We start from the raw sequence: 19,056 nt of genomic DNA, 5'->3' as shown, positions 1-19,056 counted from the left end.
AGTGAAAGGGATTTTAGCACTATAACATTATTCTGATTCCCTCCTCCCTTTCTCCAACTTTCTTTCCTTCCCTCACCCCAATCTCTCCTCTCCCTTCCTGGTGCTCAGGCCCAAAACTTCATTACCCACCTTGAGGGCCTGGAGGAACTGGTGCAGCTTACGACCCTGCATCTGCGTGACAACAGGCTTGAGAACCTGGATGGCTTCTCTAAGAGCATGAAGTGCCTGCAGTACCTCAATCTGCGGTGGGTCCTCCTCTGATCAACTTTGGCCCTGGAGACCCCTCTGGAGAGTACTGGGAACCCCCTGTGAGCAATGGGACTGCTCTCCTCAAAACATGTCAAGTTAGCTGCTTTGGAGACACTAGTCTTCACCAGCAGGTGGGGCTGGGTTGGTCTTCCCAGCCCACTGATCTCTACGGCCCAGGCCAAGCTACCTTGATGGGCCCCAGTGCTCCGATTCCTCAACCACTTTAGGATGCCACTCTTTGCCCTGTGTTCCTTCAGAGAGATTGGCCCCTCCACATCCATCTCAGATCTCCCCTGCTGTACCTTATCCTCTTTGGTCCCTCTGCCCTCCCCCCTTCAGTACCCTGTTGATGACTGCAAATACCCTTTTCTCCTAGGTATTTGCTATACAGGGGAGGCAATGACACTGGCTAATCCAAAGGGCTGTCTGTACACAGAGGAGACACCTAAGGAAACCCAGAGAGGGGAAGGTCTTTCTTTTTGTCTCTCTCAGTTTGGGGAGCCCCAGGTGTTCAGGGCTGTTTGCTGATGAGTCCCTTTCAGTTGGTCATGTCTGTTCAGTCACTTTATTGTTATTTTCATTGGGGGATCTCAATAAATAGAGTTATTCTCTCTCCCTGTTTCCCCCCACCCCCCACCCCTCTGCAGGGGGAACGGGATTCTGAACCTTCAGGAGATGGCAAAGCTGCAGGTTCTGCCCATGCTGCGGGCACTGGTGCTGATGGACAATCCCTGTTCTGATGAAGGTGAATACCGGATGGAGGCTCTGGTGCTGCTTCCCCGTCTTGAGCGTCTCGACAAGGATTTCTTTGAGGAAGATGAGCGGGCAGAGGCTGAGGAGACACGGCAGCGCCGCCGGGATGAGGACCAGGTTAGAGCAGGGGAAGTGGGGTTGGGGGTCAGGGCGGAAAGAGACTCGGAAAGGAGAAAGACTAGAGATTTTCAGTCTGTGTGTCTTTTCTTTAGATTAAGGGAAAAAAAGAAAGCCTAAAGTAGAGCCTCAGGAGAGAGTACAGTATGTGAAACATCTTCTGAAACATGCTGCATCACATCTGCCATACAAAATGGCCTGAGAAGGGTCAGCATTGAGAAAACAGTCAGAACAATTATAGAGCCACCTACCCCAAAAGGAGGAAAGAAAGCAACATCTGGAACCATCCTTGTTAACCTCTCCCTTTTCTTTTTTCCCCTCAGGAAATGGAGGAATCTGCCCAAGGGGAAGTGACTGAGTGACCCTCCAGTTGCCCCTAGAGTCTCTCAGAACTCTGTGGGGCAAGAGTAGGTTGGCCAGGGAGCAGGACCAGTGTCTACAACTCCATGTATTTGGCCCTCAGAGACCTTTCCTTTGCCCACACTCCCTGTCTCTCCTGGGAGAAGTTGGTGTCAGACACCCCCCTGTGCTGACCAAGGGAATGCAGCTCTATTGCAGTCAGTGCAGCACAGGCTCTGCTCCTCACAGGCCCAAGGAGAAGGAGGGACAGTTAAGGTTTGTGCAGTTTGAATTGTGGAGCCTGAAGCTCCTGCAATATTTTCTGCTTTGAATAAAAAGAATTAATGAATCTGGAGTGAGTGAAGTTGATTATCCTGGGCCCCTTTCCTCTTCTCTCCTCTCCTCTCCTTTTGTGTCTCTGGCTCGCTCTCTCCATCCCCTACGTGCTGTTTGCAAAGCTTCTTCTAAATCCTGACTCATCGCAGCTCTGGGTCACATGCTGCTGTCTCGGCCCTATCAGGGGCGTCTCCATCCTGCTGCTGCTGCCGCCGTTGGCTTAGAGGACACATCATCTCCCCTTGAGGTCCTGCTCCTACATCCTTCCTCAGCTCCATCCTCCTCCTCCTTCCAGCAGCACTTTCTCAGTCTCTTGCTCATACCTGCCTTAGGAAGGTAAGTGTCCCCCTCACATCCAACATCCCCCTTGTGCATCTCTACACTCCCCATCCTGGGGGGCCCCCAGCACCCACCAGCATTTGGGTCCTTGGAGAAAGGGACCAGGCGGAGAGGCAAATAAACTAGCTAAACTCCCCTCACTTCCTCCTCCTGCTCTCCCCTCCCCCCTGCATTCTCCCTCCTCTGCTTCTCTCCTTTCCTTCTTATTTTAATGTCATGCAATCCCCCCTGTCCTGCCCTTATCTGTGCTACATCACAAAGCTGCAAGATAACACAGCTGTGCCTCTCCATGGGGTATTTATTTGGGGAGGGCTCAACCACCAGAGGTAGGTTATGTTCCCAAGGGCACCCAAGGGAGATGCTGTGGCTTAGAGGCTTACTTGGGGGCAGCTGATTCCTGGTGTCTCTGAAAGAGCTTGGTGCTAGGAGGGGGACTAATCTGAAGTGCCGGTGAGCATCATTCATGTGGGAGGGAACCAAAAAGGACCAGCTTTGCTGAACCCTGGGATCAGGCTAGTTTCCTAGTCTAGCAGGGCGTTGGCAGCATCACAGAGCTGCCTCCCAAGGGGAGGGAGGGGAATTGCCTTGTGCGACATCACATAGTTCACAGCCCCACACCCCGCTGGGGGGGGCAGTGATGGGAAGAGATGGCAGCCAAGGAAGCACTAACTGCAGCAGCCACAGCACTGCAGCAGTGTGAGCTTCCTGGGAGCAGTGCCGAGCCTGGGGGAATTGCAGCAGTGCCAGCTGCCTTACAGCAGTGCCCTACCAGTGCGTTGTTGTAGAGGACTGCAGCAGGCTTGAGGACTGGGGAGGAGGATTAGGCAGTCCTTGCCACTGCCTGCTTGGCAAGTGGGGGATGGAGGGATGCAGCAGTGTTAGCTTCTACAACACCATGCCCTGGCAGTGTGAACTTCCTTGAAGCAGTGCCAACTTGGGGGAAGTACAGCAGTGCAAGCCTCCTGCCAACGTTGCCCATTCCACCAGCCACCAGTCCCTCTCCCAGCACTGTGTGGTTGCTCCTTGCGGAAGCTATCCAGGCTTCCTCTCCCAAGGGCCTTTGCACTCTTCAGCCTGACATCTGCCCTCTTCTTCTTGAGCTGCGTATGAGTTCCAGGCTGTGGCTCTGTTCCAATCCCTTATCCCAGCTTATCCGTCTCTGACCTCCTTTCAGGACAGCACTGCTGCAGCCAGTGAGTTCCAGTGCGGCTCTTCCTCCATCTGGGGCCCTGGAGGTGGAGAACTGGACAGTGAGAGAGAGAGAGAGAAGCAAGGAAAGAAGGGTACAGAGGGGAGAGGAAAGAGGAACAGAGAGAGTGATGGGGCCATGGGGATGCAGCATGGCTGAAGTCTAGTTCCTTTGGTGTCCTTGGGCCAGCTGCTCAGTGACCTTTGGAAGGATTGGGTAGAAGAGGAAAATTGACAGTCTGAAATGAAGCTGACAATGTTGCTGCTGAGGGGTTGGGAAATGTTTAGTCCAGTTCATGTGACATCATCAGGAAACTCACACTTATGGGGTCTGCCCCTCCTTGCCCTCTCCCTCCTTTATGCTGCCTGCTAGGGTACTGCCAGGGCACTACCATGGGGGAAGCGCCTGTGGGGTCTGACAGACTGCGTGAGAAATTCGGCTTGCAGAGCAGCTGCTAGGGCAGCTGATGAGGATGCCAGCCCAGATGGTGGCTGTGAAAGGAGTTGCAAGGGGGAGAACAGCCCTGCGTGGGTGAGATTTCCCAGCATTGGAGCACTGGCTGAGATTTCCCAGTGTTGGAGATGTTTTCTGTAACAACATTGTGATTTCTAGACACCAGGAGAAGGGGCTTGAGACCAGCTCCTGCCCCCAGTATGGGCTGCTCCTGGTCTCCCCTCTGCTCCCTCCACCACATGCACTGCACACAGTCCCTGGTGAGGTGTAAATCTCTGCCCACCCCCACTCCACTGTGCCTTGTACTGGGCATTTGTCCCCTGCGCAAAGGCTTTGCAGGGCTCACCAACTGAGAATTGAGTTTCCCTGGTCTCCGCTTCGGATTGGGTTTAATATCCCCACTCAGAACTGGTTACCCCTGAGGGTGGGGAAGGCGGACTGAATCTGTGTGAGCAAGAGAGGAGGGGAGGGGTGATGAAGGAAAGAGGGAGGAAGCAATAAGGAGAGGCAGAGAAGGGAAGCGATAGGAACTGGGGGAATTCAAGGGGAAATGGCTGGGGGGGGATGGTGCATTGAATTCTGCCACCCCTGCCCTAGGGTACCACTCCCTAGAGCAGGGGTGGGCAAACTACGGCCCAGGGGCCACGTCTGGCCCTTCAGACATTTTAATCCGGCCCTCAAGCTCCTGCTGGGAAGCAGGGTTGGGGGCTTGCCCCTGCTCCGTGCATGCCATGGCGCCACGTGGCTCCTGGAAGCACCAGCATGTCCCCCCTCCGTCTCCTACGTGTAGGGGCAGCAAGGGGGCTCTGCACGCTGACCCTGCCCCAAGCGCCGTCCCCGCAGCTCCCATTGGCCAGCAATTGCAACCAATGGGAGCTGCAGGGGCGGCATCTATGGATGGGGCAGCGCGCAGAACTGCCTGGCCGCACCTCCATGTAGGAGCTGGAGAGGGGACATGCCGCTGCTTCCTGGAGCTGCTTGAGGTAAGTGCCACCTGGAGCCTGAAACCCTGACCCTTCCAGCACCCCAACCCCCTGCCCCAGCCCTGATCCCCCTCCCACCCTCCGAACCCCTCGGTCCCACCCTCCTGCACCCCAGAGCCCGCACCGCCAGCTGGAACCCTGACCCTCCCACCCTCACCCCTGCCCCAGTCTGGAGCCCTCTCCCGCATGCTGAACTCTTCATTTCCGACCCCACCCCATAGCCCGCGCCCCAACTCCCAATTTTGTGAGCATTCTTGGCCCGCCATACAATTTTCATACCCAGATGTGGCCCTCAGGCCAAAAAGTTTGCCCACCCCTACAGTTATTGCTAGGTACTTTGTCTGGCAGCCAATAGATGGGTGGCAGTTGGTTAGCTATGACTGAATCTTCAAACCTCCTCACCTCCCAACCCTCACAATACAAGAGACCTCCATCCTCCCCCTCCCACCACACTCATTAGCATGACTTACATATAGAACTAAAGATTTAAAAGCTGGGACCAGCCCCATACCCCTCTTTCCTCCCGCTGGGTTGCAAGACAAGAGCGTTCCTCTTAGTCCATTCCTGGGGCTCCTTAGTGCCCACTTTCCCTAATGCTGGGGCTCCAGGCCCTTCCCTCAGGGAGATGGCTCCCTGGGCTCACAAACCCCTCTGTGCTAGGGCCCTGATTCCTGTGTTCCTTTGCCTTGTATCAGTCTCACCCTTTCCTTTCCCTGCCCCCCTCATCCCCCTGCCCCCGAGCAAAGGTGTGCAACCTGTGGACCTTAAGGCTTTGAAATGTGACCCTCAAAGGTGACCGTAGGATAGAACAGTGTATTGGAATTTTAATGGCAAAGGTGCTCCCTGAGCTGTGCCCTGCGCTTTAAAATTGCAGTGTTTGGATCAGCCCCACCACAAGAAACCAGGATCCAGAAGGAAGAGAGATTAGGCTTTCCCTGGCTGCTTGCCTACTGCCTTGCAGTGGATGGAAGAGAGGAGCTCTGGTTGCTCCATTGCCTATTTCCCTGCCAGGCTGTGGGTAACCCCGGGACAGCAGGATAGTGATGGGTGGCTCCCCTCCCCGATAGCCAGCCTAGGCAGCCCAAGCTGAGAACTACCAACCAATTACAGTGACTTGATTCTCTGTCCAAGTCTTGGTTAGAGCAGCCTGGGGGCTGGCCAGCTCCCAAAAGACCATATACCAGTGGAGATAGCTCTAGCATGCTCCAGCCATGCCCCTTCCCCCCATCCTGTCGTGCCTCCCCCCAGTGCCAGGGCCTCTGTGGAGGGAGATGTAGGTATTAGCTATGCCAATGCTACACCCACTGGGGCAGGGCAGTTCCCTTGTGCTGCCTGAGCATAAAAGGAGCAGAACATGGCAGAGATTGGTTGTGGCCCCCTGACCATTTTGCAATATTGTGTTCAGACTTCAGGCTGAAAAGGTTGGACAATGTTGAACTAAACAACCCCATCCCCTGAGGAATCACACCTTCGGGTATTTGCCAGCAGTTCGCATGTCCTTCCCTTAGCCATGGCTTCCTGCAGCCAGGTGGGTTTAGCCTACCTGTGCCCAGAACCCAACCCCTGCGGCCCCAGAAGCGTTTCTCTGGCTTGTCTCCAATGTTGCATCTACACTTGGGACAGATTCCCAGCTCAGGTAGACACACACGTGCGAGCTCTGCTCAAGCTAGTGTGCTAAAAATAGCAGTGTGGCCATGGTAGCATGAGCAGTTGCGAGTGATGGCCCGGATTAGCCAGATCAAGTACAAATCTGCCCGGACCCTGAGGGTATGTACTTAGGTCAGCTAGCCTGTGCTGCTGCTCACCACTGCCCTTGCTACACCACTATTTTTAGTGCATCAGCTTGAGCATGTTTCTGTGAACTGGGAATTGCACCCCCAGCTCCAAGGGTACTCAGACATAGCCTAAGTTCCCTCCTGCCTGTCACTGTCTTTCTGGGAATGAAGGGCCCAGAGCTGAGCCCCGTATCCCAGATAGGATGTGAGGCCTCTGTGATGGAGAAACTCAGAATTGAGCCTCTTTCCTTGCTTCTCCTCCCCCCACTGCCCATCTCCAACTCTTCTGCAGGAAAGATCAGGATCACCATGTCCATTGAAAAGATCCATGCCCGGGAGATCCTGGATTCCCGTGGGAATCCCACCGTTGAGGTGGATTTGTACACAGAAAAAGGTATGTGTGACAAGGTGGGAGGAGACTGCGCATGTCTGGACTGTCCAGCACTGGGAGGCAGTGGAATTAGTTCAGTCCTGTGGCACCCAGCTAGGAAATAGCACCCACAATCTGGATAAGCTTTGTTTCTTCAGCAGCCAGGCATCTTCTCCTTGCAACACCTAGGACCTTGACCATTTAGGAGACCAAAGCCCTGAGGTAAGTGGGGAAATGGGATCCTGGGAGGAAGCACAAGCAGGAGAGCGCAAGAGGGGAGGACTCCTGTCTCATACTGAGAAAGAGGGACAATCGATGAGTTATCTTAAGTGCCTATACACAAATGCAAGAAGCCTGGGAAACAAGCAGGGAGAACTGGAAGTCCTGGCACAGTCAGGGAACTATGATGTGATTGGAATAACAGAGACTTGGTGGGATAACTCACATGACTGGAGTACTGTCATGGATTGATATAAACTGTTCAGGAAGGACAGGCAGGGCAGAAAAGGTTGGGGAGTTGCATTGTATGTAAGAGAGGAGTATGACTGCTCAGAGCTCCGGTATGAAACTGCAGAAAAACCTGAGAGTCTCTGGATAAAGTTGAGAAGTGTGAGCAACAAGGGTGATGTCGTGGTCGGAGTCTGCTATAGACCACCAGACCAGGGGGATGAGGTGGACGAGGCTTTCTTCTGGCAACTAGCAGAAGTTGCTAGATCGCAGGCCCTGGTTCTCATGGGAGACTTTAATCACCCTGATATCTGCTGGGAGAGCAATACAGTGGAGTACAGACAATCCAGGAAGTTTTTGGAAAGTGTAGGGGACAATTTCCTGGTGCAAGTGCTGGAGGAACCAACTAGGGGCAGAGCTTTTCTTGACCTGCTGCTCAAAAACAGGGAAGAATTAGTAGGGGAAGCAAAAGTGGATGGGAACCTGGGAGGCAGTGACCATGAGATGGTCGAGTTCAGGATCCTGACACAAGGAAGAAAGGAGAGCAGCAGAATACGTACCCTGGACTTCAGAAAAGCAGACTTTGACTCCCTCAGGGAACAGATGGGCAGGATCCCCTGGGAGAATAACATGAAGGGCAAAGGGGTTCAGGAGAGCTGGCTGTATTTTAAAGAATCCTTATTGCGGTTGCAGGAACAAACCATCCCGATGTGTAGAAAGAATAGTAAATATGGCAGGCGACCAGCTTGGCTAAACAGTGAAATCCTTGCTAATCTTAAACGCAAAAAAGAAGCTTACAAGAAGTGGAAGATTGGACAAATGACCAGGGAGGAGTATAAAAATATTGCTCAGGCATGCAGGAGTGAAATCAGGAAGGCCAAATCACACTTGGAGTTGCAGCTAGAAAGAGATGTTAAGAGTAACAAGAAGGGTTTCTTCAGGTATGTTAGCAACAAGAAGAAAGTCAAGGAAAGTGTGGGCCTCTTACCGAATGAGGGAGGCAACCTAGTGACCGAGGATGTGGAAAAAGCTAATGTACTCAATGCTTTTTTTGCCTCTGTATTCACAAACAAGGTCAGCTCCCAGACTGCTGCACTGGGCAGCACAATATGGGGAGAAGGTGACCAGCCCTCTGTGGAGAAAGAAGTGGTTCGGGACTATTTAGAAAAACTGGATGAGCACAAATCCATGGGGCCGGATGCGCTGCATCCGAGAGTGCTAAAGGAGTTGGTGGATGAGATTGCAGAGCCATTAGCCATTATTTTTGAAAACTCATGGCGATCGGGGGAGGTCCCGGATGACGGGAAAAAGGCTAATGTAGTGCCCATCTTTAAAAAAGGGAAGGAGGATCTGGGGAACTACAGGCCAGTCAGCCTCACTTCAGTACCTGGAAAAATCATGGAGCAGGTCCTCAAGGAATCAATTATGAAACACTTAGAGGAGAGGAAAGTGATCAGGAACAGTCAGCATGGATTCACCAAGGGGAAGTCGTGCCTGACTAACCTAATTGCCTTCTATGATGAGATAACTGGCTCTGTGGATGAGGGGAAAGCAGTGGATGTGTTATTCCTTGACTTTAGCAAAGCTTTTGATACGGTCTCCCACAGTATTCTTTCCGCCAAGTTAAAGAAGTATGAGCTGGATGAATGGACTGTAAGGTGGATAGAAAGCTGGCTAGATCGTCAGGCTCAACGGGTAGTGATCAATGGCTCCATGTCTAGTTGGCAGCCGGTTTCAAGCGGAGTGCCCCAAGGTTCGGTCCTGGGGCCGGTTTTGTTTAATATCTTTACTAATGATCTGGAGGATGGTGTGAACTGCACTCTCAGCAAGTTTGCAGATGACACTAAACTAGGAGGTGTGGTAGATACACTAGAGGGTAGGGATTGGATACAGAGGGACCTAGACAAATTAGAGGATTGGGCCAAAAAAAACCTGATGAGGTTCAACAAGGACAAGTGCAGAGTCCTGCACTTAGGATGGAAGAATCCCATGCACTGCTACAGACTAGGGACCGAATGGCTAGGTAGCAGTTCTGCAGAAAAGGATCTAGGGGTCACAGTGGACGAGAAGCTGGATATGAGTCAACAGTGTGCTCTTGTTGCCAAGAAGGCTAACGGCATTTTGGGCTGTATAAGTAGGGGCATTGCCAGCAGATCGAGGAACGTGATCATGCCCCTTTATTCGAAATTGGTGAGGCCTCATCTAGAATACTGTGTCCAGTTTTGGGCCCCACACTACAAGAAGGATGTGGAAAAATTGGAAAGAGTCCAGCGGAGGGCAACAAAAATGATTAGGAGTCTGGAGCACATGACTTATGAGGAGAGGCTGAGGAAACTGGGATTGAATGAGGGGGGATTTGATAGCAGCCTTCAACTACCTGAAGGGGGGTTCCAAAGAGGATGGAGCTCGGCTGTTCTCAGTGGTGGCAGATGACAGAACAAGGAGCAATGGTCTCAAGTTGCAGTGGGAGAGGTACAGGTTAGATATTAGGAAACACTATTTCACTAGGAGGGTGGTGAAGCACTGGAATGCGTTACCTAGGGAGGTGGTGGAGTCTCCTTCCTTGGAGATTTTTAAGGCCCGGCTTGACAAAGCCCTGGCTGGGATGATGTAGTTGGGAATTGGTCCTGCTTTGAGCAGGGGGTTGGACTAGATGACCTCTTGAGATCCCTTCCAACCCTGATATTCTATGATTCTATGATTCATTTAATTCCTGCTGGTGAATTTACAACTAAGAGAAGTTGGGTCCCAAAGTTGTAACCTTATCAATGAGTGAATGCGTGAATGAGTTTGTGCTGATGAGTGTGCATGTGTGTCTGTCACTGAGCTCCCAGAGAGGAGAAGGCACCTCCCATACAATTCATGTCCTCTGAGAGATCTTGTTAGCTGAGGCAGGAGAGGCCTGTGGTTTTGGAGCTGAAGGATCAGAGTTTGTGGCTGGATCCCTAGGTAGGAGTGTGTGATTTCTCTAGTGAATGTGTGCATGCTCTGCAGCATGAATATTCATTAACCTCCAGGAGGTTTACAGTCCAGTGTTGTACTAGTACATGAGCACCAGAGTGAGATACTCACTGGAAACTGAAATGAAACTGCTGATTTCTGTGTGTACATGATGGGTTGTGCGTCTGTGTATACAGTAACAGCTATCTGTCCCTGAGTATGTTAGTGCATGCTTGTGTCCTTCCATGTCTGTACAATGTCACAGAGTTGGGTTTCTCTGTCTAGTAGGTATTTATAGAGTCTAGCTGTATCTTCAGGCACGTGCATGGTCATGGGCCTTGCATGTTTATAGATTTATAATGTAGATTTATATGCATACATGTGCAAGTACTCCTGTGTGTTCATATCTGTGCACGTATCCATGTGTATCTGTGTTTGTGTCAGGTTTCTGTCCACTTCTAGAGCTGAATGTTTCATTCACTTCTTTATTCAATGAAATATCAAAAAAGGAGAAATTACCAGTCAGCCACCCTTCAAACTCAGACTCCCCTAGAAGGGGTGGAGACTAAGGTGTTTGAGTATGAGACTGAGGAGCAGACCTCCTGGGTTCTAGCTCTAGTTCTGAGATGGAGTAGGATCAGGGCCGGTGCAACCCATTAGGCAACCTAGGCGGTCGCCTAGGACGCTAGCATTTGGGGGGCGGCATTTCGGGTCCTTCGGCGGTGACCGCGGCAGCCAGAAAGCTGCCGCATGGCTCCCCGGGCTGGGGGGAGCTGCTGCGGGTGAGGGGGGAGGAGGCACCTCAGGGCGGAGTGGGGGAGCTGCTGCAGGGGGGGCGCCTCAGGGTGGGAGTGGGAAGCGGAGAGCTGCCGCAGGGCTTGGGGAAAGGGGGGGACACAAGGTGGAAGTTTCGCCTAGGGCGCGAAACATCCTTGCACCCGCCCTGAGTAGGATATAGTGGGTGCACCACAGGGAGGAGCTGGGAGTCAGGACACCTGGGTTGTCTACGTAGCTCTGCAACTGTCTCACTGTGTGACCTTGGGTGAGTCCTTTCCCCTCCTTGCGACACAGTTTCCCCACCTAGACTGTGGGGTAATGCCACTATCCAAATAGCTTGTGGGCTGTAAGTTACATTCAGGAGGATAGGCAAACAAGGGGTGCGCAGGGGCTTAGAAGTTTCCCTTTTTCTTCCTTCTTTGCTCTCTTTTCACACCTATGTTTTGCTTTTTCTCAGGCATGTTCCGTGCTGCAGTCCCTAGCGGTGCTTCCACTGGCATCTACGAAGCTCTGGAGCTGCGAGACAATGACAAGTTCAGATTCCTTGGAAAAGGTGGGGACATTTCAGCTCCTGCTCACCCTCACTGAACAGTCTCAGGCAACTTCGTAGCCCCAGTGCTGTGTGTGTGCATGTGTGTCCATTCCTCTCAGGGCCTGATTCTGTATTCAGCACTCCCGGTTTTGTGCTGGTATAATTCCACTGACCTCAGTGGAGTCACACGAATATAAAGCTGGTGTGACTGAGTGGAGAATTAGGCTTTGAATCTCTGTCTCTTTCTTTGTCTCACTCGCTGTCTCTGTCTCTTCCCTTCTCTAGGGGTCCTGCAGGCCGTGGATCATATCAACAGCACTATCGCCCCAGCTCTCCTGGGCTCTGTAAGGATTTCCCTTTAATCTGCTTTCTGGGAGGTTTATTTTACTCTCTTGCTTTCTAATCTCTTTCTGCCTCTGTCTCTCTCTTCATTTTACCAACTGGGTTGGCACATTGCTGTTCCCTATGACTCCAGGCACACACTCTCACAGGCCCCTGTGTGTGTGTGCACATGTTGTGTGTGTGTAGTTGACAGGTCTCTGCTCCACTGGTGGGTGGGGCTTTATTCCATATGGCCCTCCCCCATACTCCAATTACCATCTGATCTGGGACCTCTCCAGCTGCCCCTCATTGTAAGGCTCTCTCCCTCTTTCACACATGCACCTCTTGGAGCACTGCTCATTCCTCATCCAAATCCTCCATTCCTATTCCCATTAGTCTCATCCTCCCCCCCCAGCCAGCCTGGCATTCACAATGCTCTGGCCTATGGATTTTGTTTGTGCAGAATCTTGAATTTCCCATGACGTGTTCCATGGCCTCATCAGGCAGTGACAGTGCTTTATGGCTGTAGGGCAGCCACTGTCCAGGTTTACTCAGGATCATCCCTTTTTTGAGGTAGCTGGCCTGGGACAGGGCCGGCTTTAGGCCAATTCAGCCGATTCCCCTAAGAGAGCTCCGCGCCCTTGCCACCGCTGGTACGCCATACTGGGGCGGCCCGGCTTCCCCAGGGGGCAATTTAAAGGGCTGGAGCCCCAGGCCCTTTAAATAGCCGAGGGAGGCTCCCTCGGCTATTTAAAGGGCCGGGGCGGTAGAAGCGGGGGAGCCCTGGGCCCTTTAAATAGCCCCCAGAGCCCTGGGGTAGCGGGTGGCTCCGGCAGCTATTTAAAGAGCCGGGGCTCCAGCTGCCTCTGCTGCCCCAGTCCTTTAAATAGCCGCAGGAGCCCCACTGCTTCCCCAGGGCTCCGGCAGCTATTTAAAGGGCCAGGGCGGTAGAAGCAGGGGAGCCCCTGCTCTGCCCGCAGCCAGCCCCTACTGCACCCCCTGCCCACACCAGCCCTGCACCCCTTGCCCTGCCCGCAGCCAGCCCCTGTCTCCAGCCAACCCCGCACCCCCTGCCCGCAGCCAGCGCCTGCTGCACCCCCTGCCTGCACTAGCCCCGAGACCCTGCCCTTCCCACAGACAGCCCATCTCCAGCCAGCCCCGCACCCCCTGCCCGCACCAGCCCCGCACCCCCTGCCCTGCCCGCAGACAGCCCCTGTTTCCAGCCAGCCCCGCACCCGCTGCCCGCCCCTGCTGCACCCCCTGCCCGCAGCCAGCCCCTGCCTGCACCAGCCCTGCACCCCTGCCCTGTCCGCAGCCAGCCCCTGTCTCCAGCCAGCCCCGCACTCCCTGCCCGCAGCCAGGCCCTGCTGCACCCCCTGCCCTGCCTCCAGCCCCGCACCCCCTGCCCTGCCCGCACCAGCCCGTCTCCAGCCAGCCCCGCACCCGCTGCCCGCCCCTGCTGCACCCCCTGCCCGCAGCCAGCCCCTGCCTGCACCAGCCCTGCATCCCTGCCCTGTCCGCAGCCAGCCCCTGTCTCCAGCCAGCCCCGCACTCCCTGCCCGCAGCCAGGCCCTGCTGCACCCCCTGCCCTGCCTCCAGCCCCGCACCCCCTGCCCTGCCCGCACCAGCCCGTCTCCAGCCAGCCCCGCACCTCCTGCCCTGCCTGCAGCCAGCCCCGCACCCCTTGCCCTGCCTCCAGCCAGACCCTACCTCCAGTCAGCCCCTGCCCTGCCCCTGCCCTGCCTCCAGCCGGCAATGTACGTAATATATAATTTTGTTTTTATTTATATAGTTATGGAAAGTAAATAATACATGGAAGAAATGAAAGAGGGTTTTTTTACGTGTTTTTTTTTTTTTTTAGTCATCCCTGCCAGGGCCCTGCCGAAAATGTTTGAATTGGGCCCCACACTTCCTAAAGCCGGCCCTGGCCTGGGAAATCTGTAAGAGGGCTCAATACACACTGCCAGCTGGCCATTTTTATGGGCTCAGGATCTCCCCAGATGTCCTATTTTTTTTGTACCTTGGAGGTGACAAAACCTACATGGCCCAGCCAGAGCCAGTTCCTCACAACCAGAGCAGAAGTGTGATGTATACTGAATCCATGTGCTACAGAAGTACTATACAGTTACACACACAGCCCTCCCTTAGCTGAGCTTCTTTCCACCCCTTCCCTTCTTAGCAGATGTGTCTTCTTGCAGGGCCTCTCTGTTGTGGATCAAGAGAAGATAGACAACCTCATGCTAGAGATGGATGGGACAGAAAATAAATGTAATTCCACTCTCCTTTGGCATGGGAAATAGAAATGTAGAGGTGTGTGAGGTGATACTGCAGGTCAGGACTGAGGGGCATTGGCAGAGCTGTGTGGGGAGCCCAGCACTGGAATAGCAGGGGCTGCAGGTCAGCACTGAGGGGCATTGGCAGAGCTGTGTGGGAAGCCCAGCACTGAAATAGTTGGGGGCAGTAGGGCAGGACTGAGGGGCATTGGCATAGCTGTGTGGGGAGCCCAGCACTGGAATAGCAGGGGGCTGCAGGGCAGGACTGAGGGGCATTGGCAGAGCTGTGTGGGGAGCCCAGCACTGGAATAGCAGGGGGTTGCATGGCAGACCTGAGGTTGTTTGGAGAATTCATTCCTCCCTGATTTTGGAATGTCCACAGCTAAATTTGGAGCCAATGCCATCCTGGGGGTCTCTCTGGCTGTGTGCAAGGCAGGTGCTGCGGAGAAGGATGTGCCCCTGTATCGACACATCGCTGACTTGGCTGGGAACTCCGACCTCATCCTGCCAGTGCCCGTAAGAACCTTCTATCCCTGGCTTCAAAGTCCACTTGCAAACACACTTAGAGAACTGGGGAGGCAGGGAGGGGAGGCCGGGAATGTGGGAACATAGAGACTTTAAGCACCCACTCAGCAGAGGGCCCCTCCAGTACCGGGCTGGGATATTGACAGTTTCACCCCTGCTTCTTTCTGGACTTTTCCAGGCCTTCAATGTGATCAACGGAGGCTCCCACGCAGGGAACAAGCTGGCCATGCAGGAGTTCATGATTCTGCCCGTGGGGGCTGAAAACTTCCGGGATGCCATGCGCATTGGAGCCGAGGTCTACCACAACCTCAAGAGCGTCATCAAGGAAAAGTATGGGAAGGATGCCACCAATGTGGGTGATGAGGGCGGCTTTGCCCCCAACATCCTGGAGAACAGCGAAGGTGAGAGACATCAAGGAAGCAAAGCCCGTATGCTGAGGCTCAGGGCAGGCTCACAATTCCCCACTCCATCGATTCTCCAGGACACCTGATTCCTAGTTCCCCAGGTGCTGAGCCCCTGGCCTGTCCCTGGGTGCAGCAGCTCCCCAGGCTCACAGATCCCTCAGCCTTGGAAGACAGCTCCTAAGCGCCTTTCCCTTGGCTTAATCTCTCCCCATTCCCAGTCCCCCTAAACAACACCTTCCCTCTGGGGCTTACACCCCTCACACACTAGCAGACAATTCTCATGTCCTTCCCTCTCGGTTGTGGCGTTGCTCAGCTGGGCTTTGCTCTTTGAATCAGTCCCCAGAACTTCACCCCTCCCAGCTCCCACAGCTTGTCACTCTCTTTCTGGGATTGAGGAGCCCATAGCTGGGCTCAGCACGCCAGGTGGGGTCTCCCCAGAGCCACACAGAGAGGGACTATCTCCTTTCTGCTCTGGAACATGAGACCTTGGGATATTCAGCCCCAACCTACATACCCACCCCATGCTCTGTCCCACTGCAAACTCCTGGATAGTCTGCTGTCCCCCTCTCCCCAAGCAGGGTCTTACGAGAGAGAGACCATTCCTTCCTGACTGCCCTCAGTTGTCCTGCCCCTCAGGCAGTTGAATATCTGGGGTTTGGGAGGAGTTTTTCCAAAACAGATGGCTGAATCTCATTCTGTCTCTCTCCCCATCCCAGCTCTGGAACTCCTCAAGGAAGCCATCGACAAAGCCAGCTACACTGAGAAGATTGTCATTGGCATGGATGTGGCAGCATCTGAGTTCTACCGCGATGGCAAATACGATTTGGACTTCAAATCCCCCGATGACCCCAGCCGCTACATCTCTGCCGACGAGCTGGGTGACCTCTACCAAAGCTTTGTTCGCGATTACCCAGGTGAACTGCTGTGCTTTGTGAATCTTAGTGCTCATGTCCCGGGGTGTGGCCCTACCATGCTTGTGGATTGGGAAGTGGGGCAGCTTTAACTCACCCATCTTCCCTGTCTCTGCAGTGGTCTCCATTGAGGATCCTTTTGATCAGGATGATTGGGAGGCCTGGTCCAAGTTCACAGCCAATGTGGGGATTCAGATTGTGGGGGATGACCTGACAGTGACCAACCCCAAGCGCATCGAGCGAGCTGTTGAGGAAAAAGCCTGCAACTGCCTCCTGCTCAAAGTCAACCAGATTGGATCAGTTACTGAAGCCATTCAAGCGTGAGTCTAGCCAGCCACCTGCTCCCAGCACCAATCTAACTACAGTACTTTCTACACTGATTAGTCAAATCGGGGCAGTTTTTGTGTATAGACAAAGCCTTGGTCCCCATCACCGGGGTAAAAGCCCCCAGGACCATCACTGGGGATTGGGGGTGTCAGGGTCCCATCCCCAGAAGGTGGAGGCCTAAGAAGGATGATCCACTTACTTAATTTCTCTCTGCAGCTGTAAGTTGGCCCAGGAGAATGGCTGGGGAGTGATGGTGAGTCACCGATCTGGGGAGACTGAAGACACCTTCATTGCTGACCTGGTTGTGGGCCTGTGTACTGGGCAGGTAAGTGTCAGCTAAGCTGAAATCCAGGCCATGGAAAGCTTGAGGGAGGTGAAGACTGGCACTGAATTAACATAGAGCATGAATCCCGCTCCTACCTCTCAGAGCACCTTCAGGGTCCCATGCGGGAAGGCTGGTGTGTGTGTGTGGGGTCTCACACTGTGCTTTGTGGTGAATATTTTACAGATAAAGACAGGAGCCCCCTGCAGGTCTGAGCGACTGGCCAAATACAACCAGCTCATGAGGTGAGTGGCCTGGGGCTGAGAATGCAAAGGCGGGAATGTGTCTCTGGCTCCACTAGGGGACAGACTCACTGGAGAGGGAAGAACTGACAGTGCAGGGAGAGAGGGAGTCTCCAGGAGTAAGGATGCCAGCATGGGCATGTCTCCCTGGTACCAAGAAGGATCCCAGACCTGAGTGCAGTACCGTAGGTGCAGTCACCCCAGACCTGACTTGTCTCTCCCTGCTCCAAGACATGATGCCTCTGTCAATGCAGTCACCACACTTACAGTGGCCTGTTTTCCTGCTCTGCCCCATTCCAAGCTCCTGTATGACTTGGTGTGTTGCCCTTGCTCCCCATATCTAGGACAGTCCCTCACGTTGAGGCTCTGAGTTGCACTACCTCTCTTTCTTTCTCTGGCAGGATTGAGGAAGAGCTTGGGGATGAAGCTCGCTTCGCTGGACACAACTTTCGTAACCCAAGTGTCCTTTGAACACTGCCCATGGCACACTGCAACTCCCCAGCCAATTCCCAATGCACAGACTCTGAAGCCACCTTTCCCGCACCATCCCTCTCCCCCCCGACACACACACACACACACACCTCTCTCGCTTTTTTCCACTCCACCAGCTGGTCTCCTCTCTCCTCAAATCCCTGAGTGCAGGTCTCCCTAGCTGGAATTACCCAAGGGAAAGATAAGAATGAGGCTTCCCTTTGTCACCTGCTGAGGGGTATTGTGAGCGTGTCTGATTGTGCGCCGTTTGTATTTTCTCTTGGTGTGTGGGTATGTTCCAGTCATTCTGTTTGGGTATTAGATTGCACGAGCATATTTGCTAGTGTTTTTGTTGTGTGTGTGGTGAGCAGATGTGTGTCTGAGTTTGTGTGGTGTCAGGTTGTGTGCTTTCCCTTTGTGTGCTGTGCTGGTTAGTGTGAGTCTGTGTGTATAGTTGTGTTTGACTCTGTGTGTTGTCAGTGGCTGTTTGCTGGGTGGGTGTGTCTTTGTGTCAGTGTGTTGTGTGTGTCTCTGCTGATCTCCAAATGTCCTTTTGTCCCAGGTGTGTCTATGTTGAAGTGTGCTGGAATCTGTGTGGTTGACTTTGAGTGTTGTGTTGAGCTGTGTTTGTCTGCACTTACCATTGAGTTTCACTGCTATGTGTCACTTGGTTTGTGTGTGCATGTTATGAATCTCTGGGTCATTTGTTCCGTGAAGTTTTGTGGGTCAGTGCATTGTGGTATGTGGGTGTGGAAAAGCGCGCACACACACACACATACACACATCCTTGGCTGCTTCCCTGGATCTCATTCTTGCTGTCTCCCTCTCTGTATCTCTCTCTCTCTCCTTCACCCCCTGTTCCTATCCATCACATCTGCTTTGTCCTCTGGACAATCCATCCACAACTGAGCAAGAGAGACAAAACAAAACTCTAAACTCAATTAAAATCTATTTCACACCTGAGTCCCCTGGCTGAGCCTGAAATTTCTCTCTGTGTGTTACTTCCTGGGAGACAGGAACATACGGGGGCCATGATAACAGTCTTCAAGTATGTGAAAGGTTGTTCTAAAGAGGAGGCTGATAAACTATTCTTTTCCACTGGAGACAGGACAAGAAGCAATTAACTTAAATTGCAGCAAGCAAGATTTAGGTTAGACATTAGGAAAAACTTCCTAACTGTAGGGGTAGTTAAGCACTAGAACCAGGGCCGGCTTTAGGAAGTACAGGGCCCAATTCGACGGGGCCCCGGCAAGGATGACTTACCCGGCGGCGCTCCGGGTCTTTCGCAGCACTGAAGGACCTGCCAACGAAGACCCGGTAGGGAACCACCCAGTGAGTACATCCCCCCCACATCCGACATCCACCCATGTCCTGCCCCCGACTGCCCCCCTCAGAAACCGCAACCCATCAACCCCCCCTGCTCCTTGTTCCCTGACCACTCCTTCCCAAGACCCCCCACACTAATTGCCCCCCAGGGCCCCCCCCACCCAACTCGCCCTGCTCCCTGTCCCCTGACTGCCCCGACCCCATCCACCACCACCCCGACAGACCCCTGGAACTCCCATGCCTACCGAACCCCCCCCTTCCCCATCCCCTGACTGCCACCCCCCCAGAACCTCCGCCCGATCCAACCCCCCCCTGCATCCGCTCCCTGTCCCCAG

General features: G+C 53.7%; 2 protein-coding genes across 3 annotated transcripts in view; both read left to right on the top strand.

Moving 5' to 3' along the window:
- LRRC23 (leucine rich repeat containing 23) overlaps window positions 1-1,947 on the top strand; it is a 28,341-nt gene extending 26,394 nt beyond the window's left edge. For both annotated transcript variants that reach the window (XM_054041521.1, XM_054041528.1), the window contains exons 6-8: window positions 109-245; window positions 897-1,119; window positions 1,443-1,947. In XM_054041521.1, coding sequence (XP_053897496.1) covers window positions 109-245; window positions 897-1,119; window positions 1,443-1,481 — 399 coding nt within the window. In that variant the 3' untranslated portion in view covers window positions 1,482-1,947. The remainder of the gene's footprint in view (window positions 1-108; window positions 246-896; window positions 1,120-1,442) is intronic.
- An 88-nt stretch (window positions 1,948-2,035) lies between these two features.
- Window positions 2,036-18,358, top strand: ENO2 (enolase 2). The gene is made up of 12 exons (XM_054041507.1): window positions 2,036-2,130; window positions 6,826-6,927; window positions 11,525-11,620; window positions 11,885-11,943; window positions 14,119-14,188; window positions 14,576-14,709; window positions 14,897-15,119; window positions 15,839-16,036; window positions 16,152-16,353; window positions 16,577-16,685; window positions 16,869-16,927; window positions 17,326-18,358. The coding sequence occupies exons 2-12, from the start codon at window positions 6,843-6,845 to the stop codon at window positions 17,393-17,395; spliced, it is 1,305 nt and encodes a 434-aa protein (XP_053897482.1). The 5' UTR covers window positions 2,036-2,130; window positions 6,826-6,842; the 3' UTR covers window positions 17,396-18,358.
- Window positions 18,359-19,056: the final 698 nt, after the last annotated feature.

This window comes from Malaclemys terrapin, chromosome 1, assembly GCF_027887155.1.
Source record: "Malaclemys terrapin pileata isolate rMalTer1 chromosome 1, rMalTer1.hap1, whole genome shotgun sequence".
In the NCBI taxonomy this organism is placed as follows: domain Eukaryota; kingdom Metazoa; phylum Chordata; order Testudines; family Emydidae; genus Malaclemys; species Malaclemys terrapin.
Note: the sequence above shows the minus strand (reverse complement) of the source record. Positions and strands in the feature narration are given on the sequence as shown.